This window comes from Molothrus aeneus, chromosome 13 (genome assembly GCF_037042795.1).
Source record: "Molothrus aeneus isolate 106 chromosome 13, BPBGC_Maene_1.0, whole genome shotgun sequence".
NCBI classification, from domain to species: Eukaryota; Metazoa; Chordata; class Aves; order Passeriformes; family Icteridae; genus Molothrus; species Molothrus aeneus.
The window spans coordinates 12,292,652-12,316,565 of NC_089658.1; the positions used below are offsets into that span (position 1 = coordinate 12,292,652).

General features: G+C 42.9%; 1 protein-coding gene across 6 annotated transcripts in view; it reads right to left on the minus strand.

Annotated features, from left to right (window-relative positions):
• ZFAND6 (zinc finger AN1-type containing 6) overlaps positions 1-16,771 on the minus strand; it is a 36,459-nt gene extending 19,688 nt beyond the window's left edge. Inside the window, exons 1-2 of one of the 6 annotated variants that reach the window (XM_066559028.1) lie at positions 16,641-16,771; positions 13,877-13,967 (exon numbers count right to left, since the gene is read on the minus strand). Coding sequence is in view for 1 of the 6 variants with exons in the window: in XM_066559027.1 (XP_066415124.1) it covers positions 9,742-9,743 (2 nt within the window). In the remaining 5 variants the exon portion in view is untranslated. The other 5 variants (XM_066559029.1, XM_066559034.1, XM_066559030.1 and 2 more) reach the window with 5 other exon arrangements.
• Between the last annotated feature and the right edge of the window lie 7,143 nt (positions 16,772-23,914).

Genomic DNA, 23,914 nt, shown 5'->3' on the forward strand with positions numbered 1-23,914 from the left:
TAAAGACAATTTCTAAGTGAATTACAAAGAAAAGTGAAGAGAAAAGAGTATAACGTGTGTTTTAGGAAGTTGGTTTTGATCTGGCATCCTTGGGGGAGGCACAGTGAAAGAAGTTCAAGAGGCATATCTGAGGAACACAGAGAAGACAATGGCCAGCCACCCATCTGGTCATGCTGTCCTACCCAAAGCACTCTGTGTCCATGCACGAGCCAGAGAAGAGTGGCTTGCCCCCCAGATATTAAGTTGTACTTACTCAGTTTAGCCTCCCCAGCTCACTCAAGATCTAAGGCAGACAGGCTGAGCAGGCCCATTTCTGGAACATGGCTGTCCCTGAGACAAGACTGACACAGAAACCTTACATGAAGTTACACTTGTGACAGAACGTGCAGCTTCTTTTAAAAGAGCACCCTTTAGAGTTCTTGCTCTGGCATCTCTGCCCAAGAGGAAAAAAATTCAGAAGTTACACCCATTAGAAAAATCAAACTATGTCAGTAATTGCTCATCAGCAGTTGGTTGTGTCAGCTCACAGAGTTTCCATCATGTGTGGCTGAACTGGTGCCAACTGTACAAGTCACAGACATTGCCTGAGGAGCCCCTTTTCTTTCCTCTGGAGTTTGTGCCATCTCATACCTGTATTCTGGCATTCAGGTGCTGCAGGAATACTTGAGTTGCCCTTCACAGTCCCGTAACTTTAAGGTTAACTTAAAATCTGTCAGGTAACAGAAATGCCTTCTTTTAAAATGCTTACAAAAGGTAAAAAAGCTATTCTGAAACAGACCAGACAGGGTGAGATTCTGCTTTCTCTGGTATCAGATATTGAAGCTGGCCATTTCAGAAATCAGAGGTTGTATAGAATTAGAATCAGGAGACTCTAGAATTCTCTAAATTCCTTTAGAATACCAGGCCAACAGGGATGCAGGAGAGCAACTCCATAAACTATCTCTGGTGCTGTATTTTAAAACAGGTTTGACTTAACGCACTGATGAGAAATAATCTGTAATAAGGATTCGAACACTTACAAGATTACCCTCATAATTACTGAAAGAATAGATTCAGTAATCGCTTCTTTTGAGCTTCAGTGAATAAGTAATCTTCTCTCAATACAGCATAAGTTTCACTTATTTTAAGCATATCAAACCCAGAAGAGATAAAAGCCGCTTTAACACGAGTTCCCGAAATAGACAGCTTCTTGTTAACAAAGCACCTGTTGCCGAGAACTGACAGTAAGCACAAAACACATTATAATTTGTTTTCATAAACAGCACTATGTAGAATTTTAATTAGCTTATAATGCCACAAATTCTACGTGGATCTAATGCTAAGGGAGCTCCTGCTCTAATATCGGGGTTCCTATGTGTTAATAAATAAAACTGTCATCATTTCTGGCTAGGGCATCTTGAATTCAGCTTAACTTCCAAGAACACTGTGATTATCATGCATGATGTGTAGTTCTATTTAGAATTATGCACTATATCTAATTTAAGTGTGTAAAATTATACAATACCCCTACTGTGGTTTGATGGGGAACTCAACCTAAAGCTAAAGCCTGACCAAAGAAAGAGGGTATGTAAGGACAAGTTTTCAGCAGAAGAGGTATAAGTACAGTGTTCCCTGTGGCAGAGCTGCATTCCTCATCTCCTTCAATACACTTACATTTAGTCAAGGGACTCAAAGGTATTACTTTGTTTTAACCTCAATGCTATTCTGGAAAGGGGGGGGTGTTTGTTGCTTTTTTTATCCCTTAATTATTATTTCAATCACTGGAGAAGCCAGCTTACATGATCCCAAACAAATTACATCTACTATGTAGATGTCTACATACTAAAACTTATCACCCTGCACAAAGCATAGGAAAATACTTCACAGGTGATCAGCAGCTGCCATGTTGGACAACTGGTATTTATCCATCACTTGAATATACTGTCAAGTTTCACTGAAGATAGGAATAGACCAACTGGTCTCTGAAGTTTTGCATCTTTCCTTAGTTTCCTCTCAGCTGTCACTTTACACTCCCTGAAACAATGGAACATGTAAACACCCAACTGCAACCTATAAACATGCATTCAGTGTCTATTCATATTCAACTAATGTCATGGTTTCATGAAACAGGTAATTTGGGGCTTTAGATACCTCTGTCACAGCATTGCTGGGACAGGAACTGATCGTCCCTGAAGACTTCATTCTTCAAAATCTTGGATTGGCTCTTCTATCTGGTTTATGGTTGTAGGTCTGTGCCAGAGGAGTCAAAGTTAACAGTGCACTGCAGGAGGAAGGTGAACCTACCAAGTCGGTAGCAGAACTAAAATTTAAGGCATAGCCTCATTTACAGCTTAAGACAAGGAAAAAGGCCCACAACACCAGGAGGTTAGAGCGTGAATTAGTGAGAGTTGCCTTGTGTCAGCTTTAACTACCTAAGTGTCAAGTTAACAGATAAGGGACTAGGGAATTATCAGAAATTTGCAATGAGACACTCTCCTTTCTGAAGGTTTCCAGAAGTACACCACTTGCTAAGAAGGAGAGGTCACTGCTTAAGAGAAGCTTAAAAAAATACTGGAAGCAACTTGATTGAGGACAACTGGCATTTCTTCCCCCACTGCCATCATGGAACAGAAAATAGGTTTTTACACTTCTTCCCTAAGCCCGTACAGAACAGACTGCACATATTTCAGCTTCTCAACTGAGGAGAAAGCCAGAGCTGACAGCTCTCGAGTAAGAGTCTGCATTGCAAACACTGTGCTTTAATCACTAGGGCATCGTTTTTACCTACAAAATACTCCAGTTACAACTCTCTGAACTGCCCTCCTGATAACCAAGTCTGCTATACATTCTGTTTCCAGACAAGATTCTGCTATGTGAGCACACATTTCTAGTGCAATGTCTCCCCCACTCACTGTCCAGAACACTTAGATCAGCAAGTTAAGAACATAATCACCTAAAAATAGCATGGCTGGGTGCCACTGTCTCCCCACTTATTACTGTGCTACCTTTGTACAGAGTTTTTTTCTACAATTCTACATGGAAAAATAAAGCCATAAATGGCTGTACAGGAGGGACTTGTAATCAAAAAGGCCAAGCTGTTAAGTAGTGCCCTGGGATTTCCCCTTTTTCCTCAAGCCACATAAACAGAAATTTACATTTTTAGAAGCATTTTGAACAATAACTCCTTAAGTAGATCTGATTTCTCTTTTTATCCTCTTGCCATAGTGATTGTATTCTGCCAGAGAACAGATTGACACATGGCAAAGTAACAGCACTATCTAGAGAAAGAAAAGTTCACAATATAAAGAAGTACACAAACATAGAAAAATACAGGCCAGATCACCAAGTGTTTTGCTTGGCATATTAAAGCCACTGTCACACTTCAGAATGGATAAAAATGGGTAGAGAAAAAAATCTGCTCACAGGATATTGAGCTTCAAGTGTCAACAACGTGTGGCTTTCTATCATGATGCTCATTCCCTCCCATTCACAAACTATGGGCAACAGGGCTATTATCAGGAAACAATGGAAAAAAGAACAAAGTATTTTCGTTTTTATTATGGTACTGGGTCAGAAACAGGAGGGTTATCAGCAAGAACAAGGCCCTTTAGCTTGGCCTAAGGATGCAGTCACAGGCACAGTGGCTCCAGCTACACCAGTTCCACAAGAACAGTGTCCTCACTACGGCTTGGAGAAAAGCCCAGTGCCCTCACACTGCCTCCCAGAAATCCCCTCTATCTCAGACCCCTTTTGTGAGGACAAAAATCCCCACACGATTGTTGAAGAATATTTGTATCCTTTACATGAAAAAAAAAACCACATTAATTTTAACCCATTAACCTGCATTTCAAAAACCAATTTGTAAAACTTGGTGGTGCTCAAGGAAACCCAGCAACACTGCACTGCACATTGTACACTGCATATGCCACCCTGTTTAAGTTCACCAGGCTGAGCTTTCAGGCCATACAAAAGTTTCAAAAAACTCTTCATTTCAGGCCTTGACAGTCTGAGAAATTAAGGTGTCAGAGCTGCAGCAAGGACAGAGGTATTACTCAGAGAAGACTAATATTCTAAGCATTCTGATTGTGTAGTGTGGGATCTGAGGTTGAAGACAAGGATAAGTAGATAGCAACTAATCAGAGATTTATTTATATACAGAATGACTAGGTATAAACTTAAGACCATGGGTCACAGTCACATTGTGACTTTGCAGAATAACAAGCTAATTCCTGCAGAAAGAGACCAGAGGCTAGAGCCAAAAGTTTCACAGACACCAAGTAAGAGAAAAGCAAATGCAGAAAGGCAACAAAATCAACCAAGTGACCAGAGTGTGAAATGAGATTTTTTTTGTTGTTATACTGGAAGAAAAAAATTAAAGCAATTACTCCACTGCTATGCACAGAAATTCAAAATCACTTTTAAAAGCACTCAAAGCATCAAGTTTGACTGGACTTATTAAGAAGGCAATAAAGACATGCCCAGCTGCCAGACCATTCTACAAATCAAACACTCCTTTATCTCAGCACTAGCCTTAGCCCCTGCATGGTTTGCCACACACAACTGATAATTTGTTTGTTATGTAACTAATAGAAATACACTTACCTTGACCTATTGTTACTAATGCTGCCTTCCTCCTCTCCAAGGATACTTTAAACAAACCCCATGAAAATATGTTGGTACTCAAAACAATTCCACTGAGCCATTCTGAAGTCTTTGCCCTAAATAGCATTTCAGCAAAGTCCTTCCATGTTGCCACAATTTTCTTCTCTTTCTTTGCACATTAGTAATGAAATATTTTGGTATCATAAAACAATAAATACTTTTCTTGTCACCTTTCACCTGAAGGACAATTAGTTATTATGTGTTTGATAATTAATATTAATTCTAATTAATATCTACAAAAATCACTTAAGGACTTGACACCAATATCCAACAGCATGTCATACTAGCATGATATTCAGATGGCATAATCCCAACATGAGAAGTCTGGTGAAATTCACTTAGAAAACTCCCTGGTATCAGCAACTAAAGCTACCTGACAAGCATCTTACCTGATTCTGAAGGAGCTGGGCAAGGAGACCAATCTCCAAACCTTTCAGTTTAACACTCACAACCACTTCTTTTGCCCCTACCTTGGTAATGATGCAGATCCCAATGCAAGGTCATCCTGTTGCACAGAAAACATTCTGGTACATGACAACATTGCATTGCATTAAGGACTTGATTGTATCTGATTTTAGAAAAACATGCTGAATTCATACAAAATTCATAGAGGGGGTAGTAGACAAACAATTTTATCCTTCTTTGCAGTCTTGTATCTTCCCTCCCACCCTATCCTTGAAACCAGCATGATCAACAACTCCCTGAATGCTTTCTTCTGGCAATCTAAATTAGAGATAGCATTCTGTATAAAATGCATTAATATGTCCAATTTAGGTACAGAATGCTACATATTTGCCTGAAGAATCAGTGGTTCTCTTGCTGCAAATATATTTTAAACCTTAAGTGGAAAATACCTGCCTTTCTCATGCAATATTTTGCTTTCATCAGCACAATTATATTCCACAGCACACACATGAAAATCATCTGGACTCCTGCATTGTTCAAACCAATGGTGAAAACTTCAGGCCTTGCTTAAAAAACCCATGCAATGCAAAATGTTTCAACAAGCCCAAAACACCTCACTTCCATCTCAGAAATACTTCTCAAGCTCCCATTCCAATTTGATTATTAAGTTTATATTTGTCTCCCTAATTCTTCACATAGATAAAGATGCATTAGCATCATGAATTACAGGACACACTGGTGCAGTGCTGACTTAAACCCTGGGCTAGCTAAACTGCTGGGGTGGCTGCCAGGCCTGCCAAGCCAGCCACCCTGTTTATAGTTTAGTTCTCCAGATACAGAATTACTACGTTTCAGACTGACAAATACCATATCCTGAAGGTTAGAGTCCTGTGACACAAATACATCCTGGCAGGGCAGAACAGCTGAGCAGGGGTGGTCTTCAGCAAAGAGGCAGCTTGAGCTCCTGCAAGACTGCTGAGGCATTAAGTTAAAGGAAGAACTGTGGGTTTAATAAAACTGTGGCTTAGAAAGGAGCTATTTTTAGGAAATACTCAAATGAGTGTGTTCATTTGTCTAAGTAATACTCAAAATACTGTCTTAAATTGAGTTAAATCCTAACCTGATCCATCTTCTGCTCCATTTAGATCAAGTTATCTCTTAATGCATCATTTAATAGCCAAAAAAGTTACTTCTCAAATTGAAAAAACCCTCAGTTTCTTTCAACAATTGGAGAATGAGCAAAAAACCCCAACATGATTGAGGAGAAACAGTTTTTGCACTGTCAAAGCTTTGTTTTAGCTAATCTCTGTTTAGCTCAAAAGCCCAATAAACACACTTTGAAGAAGGGAACTGTTAAAAATATATCACCCCACCCCTTCAATTAAGGGCTGAGAAGCTTATGACACATCTGAGAGATCCAACAAGAACAGGGAAGAACAACTTAATGTTCCTGATACTTCTAAAGGTTAAAAAAAACCAAAACCAAAACAAAGCAGGTTTAAAAATCCCAAACATGTTTCATGCCTCTATTAAATGGAGTTTAAACCAAGAACAGATCCCAACTATTCTTATTCCTTTGTAGGTCATGTGCAATTAAATGCTTATTTTCACAAAACCTTATTACAGTGTAAACATCACTGGGCAGATGATCTGCCCCACCCAGAGCGAGCTCCACACCACAGGAGGACACACAATCTCTCCTGAGGGGCCCTTGTATCTGCAGGAGAGGGCTGGTCCTGGGCACCAATCTGCCCTGCAACAGCAGCCCTGTGCTGATCACACCTCCTCAGCTCACCCCTTTCCTAGAAACTGCAAGAAAACCCGTTAGAGGCCAAACTTCCCAGTAAAAGCAAGGGCAGGTGTCCCTGTTTGGGCATCACTGACATTCCAGGATGACATTATTCTTCTCCCCCCTCCCTTCTGCCTTGGGCACAGGGCAATTAGCGGAAATGATCCCTAAACCACTTGGGAAACAGGGGGAGGAAGAGAAGGGGAAAAGAGCCAGTTGGGCTGGCTCCAGCCACGAGTTCAGAACAATTTGAGCCAGCCTGGCTGCCTGTGCCTGCAGTGCTCACAGAAGCCACTCTGCTGGGAGCGTGCAGAGGCCACACGTGTGGCAGAGAGGGCCAGACAGGCAGGGGGACCCAGAGCCCACATTCCTGGTTTCAGGGTGGACAGCAGCCCTCCATAAGGCTGGGGGATATTTTACAGAGATCAGCCCATGGCAGGTACACAGCCTGCACAAGCAGCACTGAACAGAACCAGAGAGCAGAGACACCATCCCAGCTCATGCTGGGCCACCCACCTCACACTGGGCAGTGTCACCAGCAGCTGGGGGACTGTAAGGCACAGATGTCCTTTGTCTCAAAGAGGGGAGATAAAATTTCATCCTGTGTTTTGTACACAGGGTTACAGTGGATTTTGAGAATCTCTTATTCACATCAGAGATGTATATTCCATCCTGGCAGCAGAAGCAGACACATAAATCCCACAGCACACAACACATTCACAGTGTTTAAGATGTGCAGATGGAGCATGTGCAGGAGAAGGTTTTATGAACAAGAAATGCTGGAACAACCAATCGTCGTGCGGGGACAACACGGGTCCTGCCAGCAACGGCTTTGAATGCAGGCAAGAAACATTTGCTGTAGCCTGAATACAGAAGTTGTGCAGCTGTGCCAGCAAAGTGCTATGTTTATCCTTTAGGGCAGATTTGCTTTCTACAAACAGCCTGCATTAGAACTGTATACATGTGGCGAGAGAGTTGAGCATTTCACTCCTGTGTTGAATAAATCAGCCAAAGTGGTCCCAGATAATACATCTTCCCTAAGTTGGGGGCCAGAGGGGACTCAAGAAACATGGCTCACTCATCAAGCAACAGGAACCAAGTTGCTCAGGTATTCAGTTTTTATCTTGTTCTAAATTAAACCAGTTTTTGGCTAAATGTAATATTTAATAGAATACAAATACTTTAGTTGGCTTGCTTTAGTTTTAGTAATTTTAATACACATACTCATCAGTTTAGAGAAATTCCAGCTAACTCTAGTATTCTTCTTGCACCTCGTACACCTGATCCAGCCACTTAGTCTTAGGCCTAGCATCACATGGAAGTTAAGAAATTAATATCCAGGTATTAAACACTTATGTATCCTGGTCTTAAACCCAGTACAAGAAACCTACCCCAGCTCTCTACTAAAAGACCATATATAGTCATTGCCCATTCTAAAATAGTATTTTCAGGGTTTAAATACAATGCAGGGCATTTAAAAATGGCATAAACAGATAAAGACAGCAGGAACAAATTAACAATTCAGACCTATAAGCCACTGGCCCATGGCAAGACACCAGTGTGTGAAGACTGATACATATACACAAAAAAAGCAATCTATACCCAGTATTTTGGGAGAAAACAGAATGGCTCAATGTAAAACTGAAAGAATGAGGAATACTTTGAAAACAACACTTGTTTACATTCAATAAAGGTCTAAGCAATTGCTTTCCACGGTCATCTGAAAGACTGTTGCTCAATTTTTCACATCCATTCTTCTATCACCATGACTAATCATACAAAACCCATCAAACTTCTTAAACTCAACAAGTACTGGGGACATGAGTATTTTTTTCCAATTCCCAGGAGCAGCTGTGTATCAACCCAAGTGATTTGATAAAAACAGGAAGTACTCAGGGAAGTAAGAAAATAGATTTCCCAGTCTGAAAGCTTTGTTCTGTATGTGGCCTCATCTAATACAGAAAGGGTGACAATTAAAAGAAAGTCTTCATTCTCATTAGAACCCCCCTGTTTCCTGCCTCGCCACTTCCTGCTCTCCTCCCTCTCACCCTATCCCATGCTAATTCATACTTTTCCTGTTCCTGAAGCCCTTTCAGATCCACAAAGTGGCACTAAAAATACCATATATGATATAACTGGTGCAGAAACTGAAAATAATCTTCCCTCAAATAAAACACCTGCTACCATTAGGCAATACAGGTTTCCAAAGAGATTCAGACCGATTCCAAAGGAAAAAGAAAATCCTCCCCCCCTTTTTCCCCCCTCCCCTTAGCTGGAAGGGTAATAGCTGCACCACAGAGGAGTAACACTTCATTTTTCCTGCCTGTGTTTGTAATCAGAGCTCTTACAGACCCAGACATCCTACAAAACTGATTAAAAATGAGGAAAAAATTGCCATGTTTTACATAGTTTTTACATATCTTTGTTCTAAATGCTAAAGACCTGCGAGACATTCTTCTCATCAAGAACAAACACACAGATAACAGCACAGCAGCCTTCAGTGATACAACAAAGGACAATTTAAGACAAATGACTTGGAGCAAATGCTATCACTGAATAATCCCACAGCAGCTGTCATAATTAGTTACCTCCAATCTCATCAGAATCAGGGAAGTTAGAGTTAAAATCGAGCTCTCTTCCTGTAACATTGTGTAACTCCAAAACAGCAGCATTATCCTCGCTATTTTAGAATTAACATTTCTCCATAAGATAATGTGGAACCGCTCGATTCTTCCACGCAAGAACACCCGGTGCAAGCCGAGAGATGACAAAAGAAACTCGGTCAAGTTTGAGTCTCTCAGCACCTTATTTCCTGTCTAAAGAGCCCTTTTGTTCTGCTTCCCTGCATAAATGTTAATATCCTGCCATCATTAGAGAGCGGAACGACGAAGGAAAGCCCCACGCACATGAACTCCGCTGCCCCGGAGGGCGGAACGACGCCACACGACGCGATTAGAACGGCAAAATTCCTACCAACACGATCTCCACAATTTTCTGTTCGCTTCACCCCAGATTAACTTCACTTGGAGCTGCACTTCGGCGCAACCTACCGTGGGCACGGGGCCCGCCTTCCCGCTCCTATTGGCCGAGGCGGCGGAGGCCCGCCCCGCCGGCCGGGCCGCACTCGCTGATTGGCTGAGCGGCCTGCCCGTCAGGTAAAGAACTTTTTCCTCGCTAGCAGGTTAGGCTGGGCGGGCTCGGGCACCCCGGGCGCGCGCTCTTAAAGGGACCGTGCCCCGCTGCCGCCGTGACAAACCCGAGCCGCGGGCGGGCGCACCCCGCGAACGATGGCCGGGACGGACCCCGGTGCCCGCGGGGCGCTCACCCCTCCCGGCGCCTCGCTCCCGAACGGGGGCTCGGGGCTGGAAGAGAGGATAACACCCGAGCGGGCTGGGAACGCTTCTGCCGCGGCAATTACACAACTGCCGCCTGCTCCACTTCTGGGATAAAATTAGCTGTGGGTTTGGAGCCCATCCGCGCTTTAAGGGTGACTGGAGTTACCCCGGGAGGCCGAGCACACGATATAAATTAGTAACCTCGGCTAAAAATACATCGGGTCGCCCGTTCCAAAGACTTCCACCCATTTAAAGCATGAGTCAGCAGGAGCTCCGCAGGAAGTGACTGTCTCCATCCCACAAGGTACCACGGCTTCTGCCAGAAACTTTTTGTGCTTATTCAGGCTTCACTTGACTGAACAAATTTGCAAGATCCTGGTCACGTTATGACAGCAGCGTTTCTCATGGCACAGTTTCCTCTCGGGACTACACAGAAACCTGACTTTTTGATTAAAAGTGGTTCTTTCTCCTTTGTGGAAACACAACTATCCAGTGGAAAGATGAGTAAAATCAAAACAAGGCTTAACAAATATTTCACAAGTGCAGATAGGACATCTGGTTCGAGACGAACCTTGCCCCATCCTAACAAGCAACACAGCGAAGAGCCAGAACACAGTCAGTGTTCCCTCCTGCACCCACAAGTATCATCATAGTTACACAAGACTTATCAGGGTAGCAAGGCTGCCTTACATAAAATATTCTCACGTGTTTGGTGTAAAATATCTAAAAATACTAAGCCAGAGGAAGATAAAGCACTTGTCAGCACAAGCACATTGGGGTTGTTTTTGTCCTGTGCGAAGGCAGAGAGGAAAAACTTGTTTCTGGCTCTTGTCACCTTTCCCAGTGCTGGAACTGCCTGCCTTCCCTACTTCACCCACTACCATTACCAAAAAACAGGGAAGTTTTAACTTCCCTAATACAGATTAATGAAGTCCAAGGCAGTCCAGCACACTGCTTTACTGCAAATACTACACAGCATCAGGAAAATATTTACAGCTAAGTGCTCCCTTGAGCTGTGATACACCAAAGAGAGCAAAAAAACCACCTTCAGGAAGGACATTTACTTCTGCTAAAACAATGAAATTGCACATTTTGTGTTACCTATTTTAAAGCAACCTATCATGCCACAAATCCAAGTACAACTGAAAAGCAGCAATTGGTTATAAGTCAGTATGTATGAAACACTACAAGAACAGAATTAACAATATTCACATAACTTATACACAATACTAAAAACATAAACTGAAAGAACCAGACCTTAATCCTTGCACCTGAATTCAGTGCCCTGTGAGAGCCAGCACTGCTGGAAGCTGATCTGGGGTCATACTTGCAGGACACTTTTTTTGATCAACCCTTATCTAAGCAATCAAAACCAAGAACACAGCTCACACAAACAAAACAGACCAATGAAGTGTCCCTCAAGTATCTCAGGAACCAACCTTGGAAAGCTTCAATTCAGAGCATATTAACTTTAGGCCCATAGAAACAGCAGTACAAGTCACAAATGATATCAACCCAACTGCCAAGTGCTTGAAGACATGACAACCCTATAGTCAACATTGTTGTTGGGATACTTTTAAAAGAAGAGGAGAAAAAAACCCAAATAAAATATACTACTCCAAAAGTCTCCAGCTCTGTTTGCTACCACAGCAGTCTCACCACCTTGTAATGGCAATGAAAAATAATTTTTATCATCAAACATCCCACACTTCAGCTCATGTTTCTGTCACACAGGCAACTAGCAGCTCTTATCACTACAGGGGAGATGTTCCATCCCTTTTCCTCCCCACCTCTTCCCCCCACAAGCCCTGCAGTCTGGCCAACTCCTGAAACCAGCTCTGGTGCTAATCAGCCCCTTCCACCTGCCTTGAGTCTCTGAGCTGGCAGAAGCCTCTGATGAGCAAGAGTATGGCTTACCCAGAGCAGAAGGGGATGGCAAAGCAAACTCAGCACTGGCCTCCCAGATTTTCTTACCCCACCTCATTTAAAACCAAAAAATACCCACACCATAACTGTCCTAATAAGAAAGCCCCAAGAGTAATTTGCTATCCTCATAAAAATGAGGATCCCCACATCATCTGTGGAGTCTCCAAACTCGATTCATGGTTGACCCTTAGGTCACTGGACTAGAATTCATAGGTAAACATATTTGTATCTAAATGTTGGGAAACCATACATTAAAAAATTGCTATTCAAGTCATTATCCCATGCTGAAGGAAACAGTAAAACTGGATAAAAAAGCCTAATTTTCAGCCTCAGTTTCTGCAAGAAGCCATCTATTTTCCCTCTAAACACACATACATTCTGGAAAAACGGCACAAGCATATTTTAAGGTTCAGGCTCAAGTTAAGCCTTCGCTACTATTAAAATATCTGTAGCAGTGCAGAAAAAAGGAAAACAACAGACAGCAGCTGCAAGAACACTAAGCAGGGAAGATTTCACAGCAGTGTTAAAAAAAAAAAAGTTTGCTGCCACCCAACTTTGCACTTGGACAGTAAGAGAGCACCTGACTCTCATTTGACTATGGTAAAAGCTAAAGCATTTGACAGCTAAAAGGCCATTTGTTCTGTAATCTTACACACACAGAAGACAGCAAGTTTGGGAGACTTGACAGCTCAAGAGATCAGGAACAGAGCCCTCCATCTGTAAGTCACCAGTTCAAACAGAGACAAGAATAGTAGTGATCAAAAGCCACATGTGATGGCTGTTCAGGGATTAGATGAAGAGACGGTTACTCAATCCAGGTCCCAGCAGATCAGTGTGAACCACAAGAGCTTTCTTCACTATTTTGCACCTGGTTTTCAGTCCCAAATCCATTACACCTCCTGGATTCTGTACATGTTAATAAGTAGCAAAGAAACTGATCAGCTGCATACACACACTGAACTGGCACTGGAGAAAAGGACTTTACCCTGTGGTTGTCAATGATGTCTGCACTACAGCATGTGCTGAATTTTTTATTTATTATTATTATTATAGTTCAAACTTTTAGCTTTTCTTATTACTATAGACAGCTTTCAAAGTAATATTTAACTTCCCATGCCTTTCACACCCTCAGATACTGTAACCCTATTTATAAACAATAGTTCCCAAACTTGCTGTGTATTTCTGAAAATATATCAATTTTAAAAGTACATTAGCATAGGAATTTCAGAACTCTGGCAATTGAGAAGCGACTCTGAGACAATATTATAAATTTTTTTATCAAACCTAAAAACCCCATTATTTCATGAGTGCCATGTCTACATAAAGGCAGTGGGAAAAAAAATCCCTATGTGAAGAGACAAACATTCCTTTTCATATTATGTATTCTTCAGTATACCAGTCTCTGCAAAGTCTGCTACCAGTAACTCCTTTCCAGCCTGACTTTAGTTTTAGTTTTGAAAGTTTGCAAAAGTACCTGGAATTTCCAAGCTGGATAAGCAAGATGAAAACAAGTTCAGAGTGCATGTTGACTGAAGGTCCCCAGAGCTTGGGTTCATTGTCCTGCTTCAAACACCACTACCAAAAACAATCTTCTACAGAAGCCCAACAATACACAGTTCATAGTTCTTAGTAGCACATTACTTCCCGAGAATGAAATTGCTGATGAAAAGCCAAGGTCCTAGAAACCTAGCAGGAAACTTATCCTTAGCTGTAACTAAGGAGGCCCTCACATACAAAGAATTCTGCTTGCTATTCCAGGAGTTTGAAGAGAACAACATACCAGACTGATGAGATTTCAGTAATCTTGAACTTCTGAGATTGCTCTTGCTGCTTTCAATCCCAGACGTACTACTGCAGTGCAATAATCAGATCTGGAAACAACAAAGAGGTGCATGTGATAAATACAGAGAGCTCTGCTGAGCTGTCTGGACAGCAGCACAGACACACCAGACAGACACATCCCACTGGATTGTTTTAGCAGCTATCTCAAAGCTTAGCTGACTTGAGATATTATTAAAGTTTCAGCATGTTAAACCCCAGCTCTTTCTTTATAGGCAAAAAGCCCTCACCAGAAACATTTGTCCCTGCCCTGTGGCCTCCTGGCCTACAAAGCTGGATACCCCTAACAGGTCCCAATTTCTCAGCAGCTGCCATACAGGTTTGCTTTGGGGTGGTTGTTGGGGTTTTTGAGGGGGTGTGTGATTTAGTTGCATGCTTTTTCTTTCTTTTTTTTTAAATCAGAACACAGAATTGTACCTTGTATAGCTGCACAGCCAAGGTCTCTGGTGACAGAGGGCCACATCACTTGCTCAAGCCAAAGTCTTTGAAAAAGGATCTAGACATTTTAGAAGATACTTCCTTGATATCAGGTATCTCTTGGGTGGAGCAAAAATAAGCATACTACAGTTTCCATTGAATTCAGCATGGTCCAAATGCATTTATATGTAATCTATAATAATCTTTGTAGGTCAAATGATGTACCTTGAGCACTAGTCACAGCCCATTCAGTATTAAAAAAAAAAAAAAGCTGCATAGCAATTAACTGCCAAGAAAATGGAACCAGAAGTTTGTATACTTCCAATTTTCTCAGAAATCAGACTGATTAATATAGCTCTTACAAAACGACACACTTTCACAGAAAGAAGGGATTACCTTTATCTGTAACCATAGCAACTTTTCAGTAGTTTGTGTTAATGTTACTCTCCCTCTGATAACTTGCCACTATCTCTTTCAAGCTATTTGTCTAAGGTTTTGAATGTGCCATCTGAGACCACGAAGTAAGAAGAAGTTGAAATGTAAACTTACATTCTTCAATCACACTCCTGTAAGTATGCTATGTCATATACAATTCTGTTAATTTTTACCATAAATTCATGATTAGTCAAGAAGTTAAATAGTAACAGATTAAAATAAATTTAACATGATTCACAGATTTTTAAGACAAACATTTTAAGAGGTATTCTATGAATATATACAGGAGACAGTTCTCTCACTAGTGAAGAATATCTGCTTCTCTATCTGCAAATAAACTCAAGGAATTATGCCACTAACATGTCAGACTTTGTCATTCAGTACCATAAGGAACAAAAATCCTCCCATTATACATTTATTTTGGCCTGAAAAATACAAGACAGATCAGAAAAAAAGCCAGTTCCCTTGTTCTAAAAGTTTGTTGATATAAAGAATAGGTACCTCAGCACTACAAAAACAAATCAGATAAAATTCAAAGAGTAAAGCTGCAAAAGTTACAGGAGAGACCGGAAAGAGAGAAAGGAATGAACTGACATATTTACTTCCTCAATTGTTGACCTACCATCATCCACAGCTCAGAAGAGGATTAGCACTCTGTGCAAAAAATTATTTAAGACTACATAAGACAAACAAAACCATTTTCTTGTAAGTAGGAGGAAGAAGAGAATAATTTCTTTTTTTTTTTCCTTTCGCTGAAGTTCACAGGGCAGCTTACCAAGCTGTGCCCTTCTCTTTTCAGTGTAGAGTTTGGCACAGTTAAGATGTGAGCACAGAACCTTAGAAGAGTGAAAGAAGCTCGGCACGCTCTTTGTAACTCTTATGCAATGACACCTATTATAGGACAAGCCTGGACAAACACCCGGGAATGGACTGCAGAACACAACGGTGCTCTGGAAGTCAATCCATGCAGGGGGTGAAGTAACCACCACGGTTTTGCCGAATGCCTCCACATTACACCAGCACATACGGTGGAAGCTTGTGTACTTCGCTGTTGCTGCTGCTATTAGCAGTAAGGTGACTGCCCTTTTTCTTTTCTAAGGTTACCCAATCCTAACATCCTGTGGAAACACGAGTGGATGTTCACACCCTTTATCTATCACTCCAGGCTTTTGGCAAAGCCTAGGAGGCAAGTTGGGTTAAATCTCACAGGCTCCCTGGGCGAACACCAAAACAACAACAATAACTTTTCATAAAGCAAAACACCAAAGTACGACAGACTTTGCTAACAATTAACCCTTAGTTTAACTAGAAGAGCGGTACAACACAAAGCGCACGTTGATTCCCAAGCACCCCCGTCCCCACAGCAGCCAAACCCGCCGCACTGGGCTCACCCGAGGGGCAGCGGGGCCCGCTCCGGGCCGGGGGAGCGCTGGGGCGGCCAGGGCAGCCGGAACCCCGCGGTCCGTGCGGAGGGCGCGGGGCCGGGCCCGGCGGGCGCAGCGCTGGCGGAGGGCCGGCTCTGCCTCTCCCTTCCACCCAAGGACACGAGTACAAACACCTCTGCCCCGGGATGGCTCCTGCGCACGCAGCCGCCCAACGGGGGTGGGGAGAGCAGGACGGAACCACCAAAAAAGGCAGAGAAAGAGCCGCGGGCCCCGCGCCCGCCGCCGCCCCGCAGCCCCTCGCCCGCTGCGTGCGGGGGTAGGGGGCACGAAGATGGAACCCTCCCCACAGCCCCTCCGCCGCTCGCCGGGGCCGGTGGGCGGGCGGCCGCAGTCCCCCCGCCCCGTCGCGGTGCGGAGCCGCCACCGCAGCCCCGGCCCGGCCGCCCCGGCCCCGCCACGCTCCCTCACCTGCGCCGGGCCCGCCGCGCCCGCCGGCCCCGCTCGCTCCTCACCAAACTTTTTTTTCCCCTTTCTCCGTGTTTCGTTGCCCTCAGAGTGACGCGGGCGGGCGCTGATTGGCGGAGCCCAAGCAGGGAGGCCGCGGGGAGCGGGGGGCGGCGCCACGGCCCGCGAGTAATTATTACACGGCGACGGCGGCGACGTGAACCACGGAATGCTATTTAAAGGGACAGCGCCCGCCCCGCGGCTCCCCCGCCCGCAGGGGTGACCTGAGGCGAACGCGGCGGCGGGAGGGCGAGCGGGCAGCGGCTGCTGAGGTGGCGGCGGCCGCATTCCTGCCCTACAAATAAATTCATTTTCTGTAAAATATCCGTGGATGCGCCCTCTGCCCTTCGAGGTCGTGAAGGGGAAGGTCTCTCCTGGCGGGGCGCTCAGGGCGGTGTGTGGGGACAGTCCCTCACAGGCCGATCGCCTTCTGTGCCCTGCGGTGCCCTTGGAGTCTCTTCTTACCTATAATGTCACCTGGTTGTTTGTGTTTTCTTGTGTTGTTGTAGGGCTCTCAGACAATCCGCTGCTGCTTCTTTACATGGACACCATTTCCACTTCACACCCGATATATATAGATATAGCTACTTTTTTTTTTTTTTTTTTTTAATACATTTTCCCTGCTTGTCCCAGCCCATACCATGCAGGGAGGTTTTAAAGGTGAGATGTAAGGATGATGAATGACTTGATGGGAGCAGATGGGGAGTACAGGATTCCAGGGACACGAAACAAGCCAAAAAAAAGGAGAATTTTATCTGTGGATAGGGGAGAGGAGCAGACCAGGGCTGGAGTAGCTGCCAGGAGGTGAGTGGAGCTTGCAGAGAGTTTTGGAGGAGGGAAGGACAAGTGTGCAGTCATGCAGCCAGATAAGCTGAGGCTGGGTAAAACACACTTCCATTTCACAAAATCACAGAATATACTGAGCTGGAATGGGCCCATCAGGATCATTGATTTCCTAGGGGTACTCTGAAGAGAGTTAAAATTTGGGGTCTTCTTTTGAGCAGAGGAAAGCATTTCAAGGGGACACATAAAGATTTCAGCAAAGATAAAATCCAAGCAGAGGCTTCTCATTGCTAGGAGCTTGCCATCACCCACGTTGAGAGCTGAGTAGGTAGATCCATAAACCTGGAAAAAGCAATAAAAGAGAAGAAAACACCTTGTTTGTTTGTTTGTTTGTTTTGAATATCAGAGCTTGGATCAACACTAGAAAATGCTGGGGCAGCCAGCATGGAAGTGCTAGCATAGCTTTACAGCTATTTTGGTCGAGATTATTCAGTCTTGGCTGTCTTTGCTGATGCAATAGGTTTTCCAAATGCCAGGTTGCATGAGCAGAAGATGACCTGCATTGCATGTGGGTATCACAGCATTCACCACAACATTATTTGGAGCACTTTCATGGTCTTGGCAGTAATCATAAGGAGCTGCAGGGAGTGATGATTGCATTCCTCCCAGCCTCTCCATGATCATCTCTTTTTAATATGATTTTTTTTTTTAAACCTTGAATTAATTCCCTCTGGTTGTTCTTGGACTGCTTTCTTTGTGTCAAATTTCATCTCATCATTGGAAATATAAATGCAGAATAGTAGGGCACAACATCCTCAGTGTTCAGGAAAAGGCCAGCCGATTGTTCTGCAGCTGGGAGTGACCAGCACAGCAGCTGGCAGAACAGCAGTGCCAGTGCAAGGGAAATACAAACAGTGAACAAGACAGACACCTCCTGCCAGCAGTTACTGACCAGCAACACATGGTGCAACAAATGTGAAATTGTGGCATCAGATGTCAAGGGGGAGCAGCAGAATGTTCAAATGTGATCTTACTCAAGTTGCGGGTGACACTCGTCAGTTCTCATGTGCTGAAAAGAGAAAACTCATTAACAACAATGCTGGAGTAAATGGGGCTTTTGGAGCATTCAGAATCACTATGTTTGGTACAGTCAAAAGCTGCCACAGCTCAGAAGAGGCAAACAAACTCTAGGAAAATAGGGAACACAAAGTTTTATGCCATTTGCGTTAAAAAAAGCTAGTAGTCAAGCTGTCTCTGAGGAAGAAAATTCCCAAACGAGATGGCCAGGTTTATTCTTGGGGTAGAATAAAGGATGCATTTAAAAATTACACGTACATGTTGTTCCACTGTGAATGAAAAGCATAATATTGAATAGTGTTCAGTTTTCTGATTTGAGCATCCAGGTACTGATAGGCTAAAAAACCTTGCTGAAGTCAAGTAGGATAAGGATTAAAAGGGAAGTGTATAATCAGAGGAATGGCTAAGGTGTTAACCACCCAGAGAAGGGCATCCTTGGCTTTGAAATCAGCTGAAGAAGTCAAAAGTGATTCTGAGCCAGCAGCTGAAAACAGAAGCCTGTTTTCTGTGGACCACTGCAGAGAAGGAGTTGGAGGCTATTGGTCCACCTTAAGTTGATCAGAATAGTTTTTATTTTTAAATAAAACATAGGAATACAAATATATAAATATAAAATATAATATAAATTAGGAATATAAAAATATTAAATATATAGGAATATTAAAAAATATATTAAAATATTTTTATAAAATGAAGGATGCAGGACCGCCTGAAGCATGGGTAGCCTGATATTCAGTGGGATGTTCCTCATGGAACAACTTCATTGTACCAGGCATGATTTTGCTTTGACAGAGAAGTCCAAAAGAACTCCAGGCAATTAGGCAGGAGATCCTAGTCCAAGCTGAAACAGCCAGGTGAAAGGTTTTTCCCAGCTGTGCCAGCGATTTGATGATGTGTGGCAAAATGGTGAGTGGTAACCGGCGAACGTTACTTCCTCTTCTGTAACGTCACAACTGGAACGGTGTTTATTCTCCTTGACCTACATTACTCAGCTCTGCTTTTATATATTAATGCTCCCATCACCTTCATTCCCCAGCACAACTTATTTTCATGGTTTTAAGGACTATCTATTCATATACCTCTTTAGAAAATATGGGCACAATTTTTCTGAAAGAGGCTTCTTCTGATTTTTACTCACTTCTCCCAAATCCATTTAATCTATCTGCTAACACAGAGGACCTTTTCCTTTGCCTCCTTTTATGTTTGCTTCTGCTATGGAGGTTTGTTATTTCTTTTGCTAAAGCTTTAGCTATCACTAGAGGAATCTTAGTAATGTATTCATTTTGAGGTAGATTTATCTTCAGAGCTGGAAAATGGGAAGTCTCTTCTTCACCTCAGTGGGCTTTGGATCTGGTGTTAAGTGCTAACATCATTTCAGTTCTAATCTTCTTTTCTCGGGCCCAATGTGCAGCTCCTGACTCTGCTGAGATTTTCACCATAGGTTTATTGAGAGCAGAATCAGCTCCTGCTTCCTGAGAGACAGAGTATAAAAATAAGAAAGAAATAAGCACATGGTTCTCTTGAACAAGTGAATCTTAAATTTTATTTTATTTGATTCTGAGTCTCATTGGATTTTTTTTTTATCCACAGGTACTTTGACCCCTGTTCTAAGCCTTATCCTAAGAAGATGAACTAGAGTTTCAGCTACCCAGGCCTACTGGAAATTGGGCCCAGCAGTTATTTGGCAGTGGCTTTCATGAGCAGCAATGCCAGCTTTCCATTGCAATTCCCACATTCAGAGATTTGCAGAATTAGAGTCCAAATTTTGCTTTGCAAGCCCAGAATGTCACTGACTTCAAGGGGGTTGTAGGATTTTAGCCAAGAGCAGAAATTGGCCCAGGATTTTTTCAGACTCCCTCATGCTTCTGTTTATATGATATTACCATCAAGCTCTATTAGCATGCTCCATGATGCATTTTACTTTTAAATTACATAAAGGATATTTACTGTGCTGATGCTACATAGTTTGCAAGAAAGATGCACATGTGGAAATGAAAAAACATCAATTACCATCAGGATTTCCAGCTTTCAGCATTCATTTTCCAAAACAACCCAGGGACTATTTCTCATCAAAAAAAAAAAAAAAGAGCAGAAATGAAAATCCAATTTCTTGGCATTTAAGTATGGCATTCTGGAGCCTTACTCATCAAGCCTGTTGTGAAAATGGTTGGAATAAAAAAGCCTCATATTGTTCAAAACTTTAATACTCTGCTTTTGTTTTCTGTATACTGGTTTCCCAATCAGAGACATCAGCCCATCCCTAAAAATAACGAAACGTTTTTCTGCCTCTCAGAGGATGGGAGAAAAAAAAATCATCTGGTGAAAACTGAGTGATCATCAGGGACTATAGGTAAAAACACAGGTAGAGGCTGAATGAGAATTAATGGATGAAACCTATGAGATGCCAGGCATCAGACGATGCCCACCGCAGCCAGTGGAGCCAGGTCAGTGCTGCCCTGCCCACAGGGCTGGCACCACTGCAGGGCCAGCAGCTCCTGGGTGCCCTTGGAGCCGCTGAAGCTGAGAGCAAAGCGGCTGCTCCGTGACTTTCCTGGGCAGGGAGGAGGGGTTCCCCAGGGCAGGATGCTCTGGAGCCACCGGCCAGCTCAGCATCTTTCAGAATGAGGCAGATTGTGTTGCCACGTGGTTACAGATCTGGGAGCTTCCTTCTAGATAGCCTTGTTTAGAAATCTGGGCTGGGGCCTGTTAAAAGCCCTCATGACTCCCCACTTAAGCTTTTAATATCCATGTTAAATAGTTCATTGAGCATTCAGGAGAACAGTATGCCATTGTGGGCTGATGAGTAACTTTAGGCAAAGTTCTCTGTGCTTTTTCTTCTCCTGCATCTTCTTTGTCTGTGTGGATAGTAAAGTCTTTCAGGGCAGGAGTGGCTCACACTGTGCAGGTCTAGTCATTAACACAGCAACTCGAGTCTCACTGGGAAATTCTCTGTGCTCCCCAGTCCTGCCCATAACACAACCCTCTGAACGTCTGTCTGTGCTTTGTATATGCTACAGGGTTTGAGCATTAATTACTATTAATTACTATTTAAAACCTGGACTCCTAAATTATGTAATATTAAAGTAGCCATTTACCATATTCATAAACCCTTCCACAAATGGGTCACTGCACAGAAAGCCTGGTGTCTCTCAACTGCTCTGGTGACCAGCTGATAAATTGTGAGGACACAGGGACCAGAGATGCTCCAACAGGATGGCTTTGGCCACTGAAAATTCTCCATGTACTCAGGAAAGCTGGCCCTACCTGTTTCTGCTCTAACCTTTGAAATTTAAGGGGAGCAAAGATCCCATTGTCAGGGCAGCACTGCTTGGTGATCCTTTAATAGCAGCACTCTTTCAGAGACCTTTAAATCCAGCAGAATTTAATGCTTCCCTGAAGGTACTCTGAGCCAATTTTTGCTTTTGCAACTTTTTGTTGTCTCCACTGCACGTAGGAGAGCTCTTAGCTCATACTGTGTCACTGGATTCTTGGATTTAGAGGGTTGTTCTGCATGAATAAACTCAGTGCCTGGACACATCCTGGTGTCTAGAAAGTAAACAGTACGCCTGAAGCACCTGTCAAGGATCTAGGTACAAATGTCCCAAATAACAAAAATGTCTGTTCAGCCGTCTTCCCACCTGCTTAGGAATGCCAAGAGCACCAGACTGCTCTGGCTTTGGCACTCTTGTTTGTTCTGTTCCTGTCCATCTGACCTTGCTAGCTCAGATAGGCTATTTGTCAATGCCAGAGGAATCTGCTGCAACAACAGAGGGAGTATCTGGTGTCAGTATTCTCCAGCTCCTTGAGGGAACTACCTCATTAGGGAAGCTAAAACATCACTTTGATTGCTTAGAAGCAAACCATTTGTTCTCCAAAACTCTCCAAGCAGTTACTCACTTCTTGTAAAATTACAATGCCTGAAGTCTTTTTCTAAGGCAGTCTTGGATACTTGAATGGCTGGAAATTTGCAGGTAATAAAGAGTTTTACAGCAAAGCAGATCTGATCAGTGTTTCCTTAAATTAGACAAGTATTCTTCTCCATCAAAATGTCATTAGATTTTGATAGATTTAAAAATAAAATGTTCTACTGGACAAAGTTATAAAGCAGGACATTTCTACAGCTTCAAATCCTCAAAATGCATACGAGATTTTGTAGGATTTCTTTAGGAAATTTGAAGCTGAGGCTTTTAATATACCTACAGCACATATTTTTGTTCCACAATATCCTTGTATTGTGTCATAATCAGCTTTGATCTCTCTCATTAACTTTGGCAGAGGACATCAAGCTGAGATGAGATTACTGCTGTCCTGGTATTCTTCCTTAGAAAAGAAGCCTTTTGGAAGATTGATAGTGGGGGCTGCCTTTGGCTAGTACCTTTCATTCAAGGGCTCTAAAACAATCACAGAAATTCCCAAGTCTTCCTAGCCAGAAATTGGGCCCAGCCTTCCTGCTTTTCTGCAGAGTACTTTGCTCATTGTATCACATCAGGAGGGACAGAGTCTATCCATCTCACTCCGAGCTGGCAGTTTCCCAGGGAATTGCTGGTGAGCACAGATTACAGACCATGCTCCTTGCACTCTACACAGGGAGAAGGAAGGTGCAGAGAGGGAGAGGTGTCGTGTTCCTGTTCTCCTGGAACAGATGGAAATCCCTTGGGTAGTATCACATTTGAGCAGCTCCTGCACAGCTGTAGCCTATGTGAGGACCACAGTGACAGAATCAAAGCAGGGGCCTGTCCATCCTCGTTCCTACCCTGTCCCTGATGCATTTTATAAAAGCTGTTCTGGTCCAGCTGATATACTATTTAATTTAATTTAATATGAAGAAACTCTGATGCCTGATTCCCTGTACTGTCTTTTCATGTCTTGTGCACTGCCCAGGAGATATTAAAAAGCCATACTAGCAGCTTACCTGAGTTACACACGGGAAATGCCCAGTGGACTGCCTGAGAAAAAGTACACACAGAACAAGATTAAGGATTTGGATCACTGACAGGTCTACAGTTGAAGAGCAATAAATCACACCTCTCTCCCAGCTTGCTTCTCTCTGCTTCCTCCTTACTTTTCTACTTCTCTTCTAAATGAAAGCAGACATCTTACAGGCTTGCAAAATCTTCCCTCCTGTGGGAAATTGGTAATTATCAGAGTTGCCACAATAAAGTTCTGCAGAAACAGTGGAGAATACCACAGTAAAGCACTGCAGTTTTTTGGGTTTTTCCTCTTTACTTAAAAAAAAAACTCTGCTATTTCTGAAAGTTACACCTCCTAGAATATAGTGTATTGCATGTGAAGATAGAGTGGGTTTCTATGGAGTTCAGCCATTAAAATGTTGGGGTGTGTAAGTAATGTAAGCTCTTTGTAAATACTGCCTCATAAAA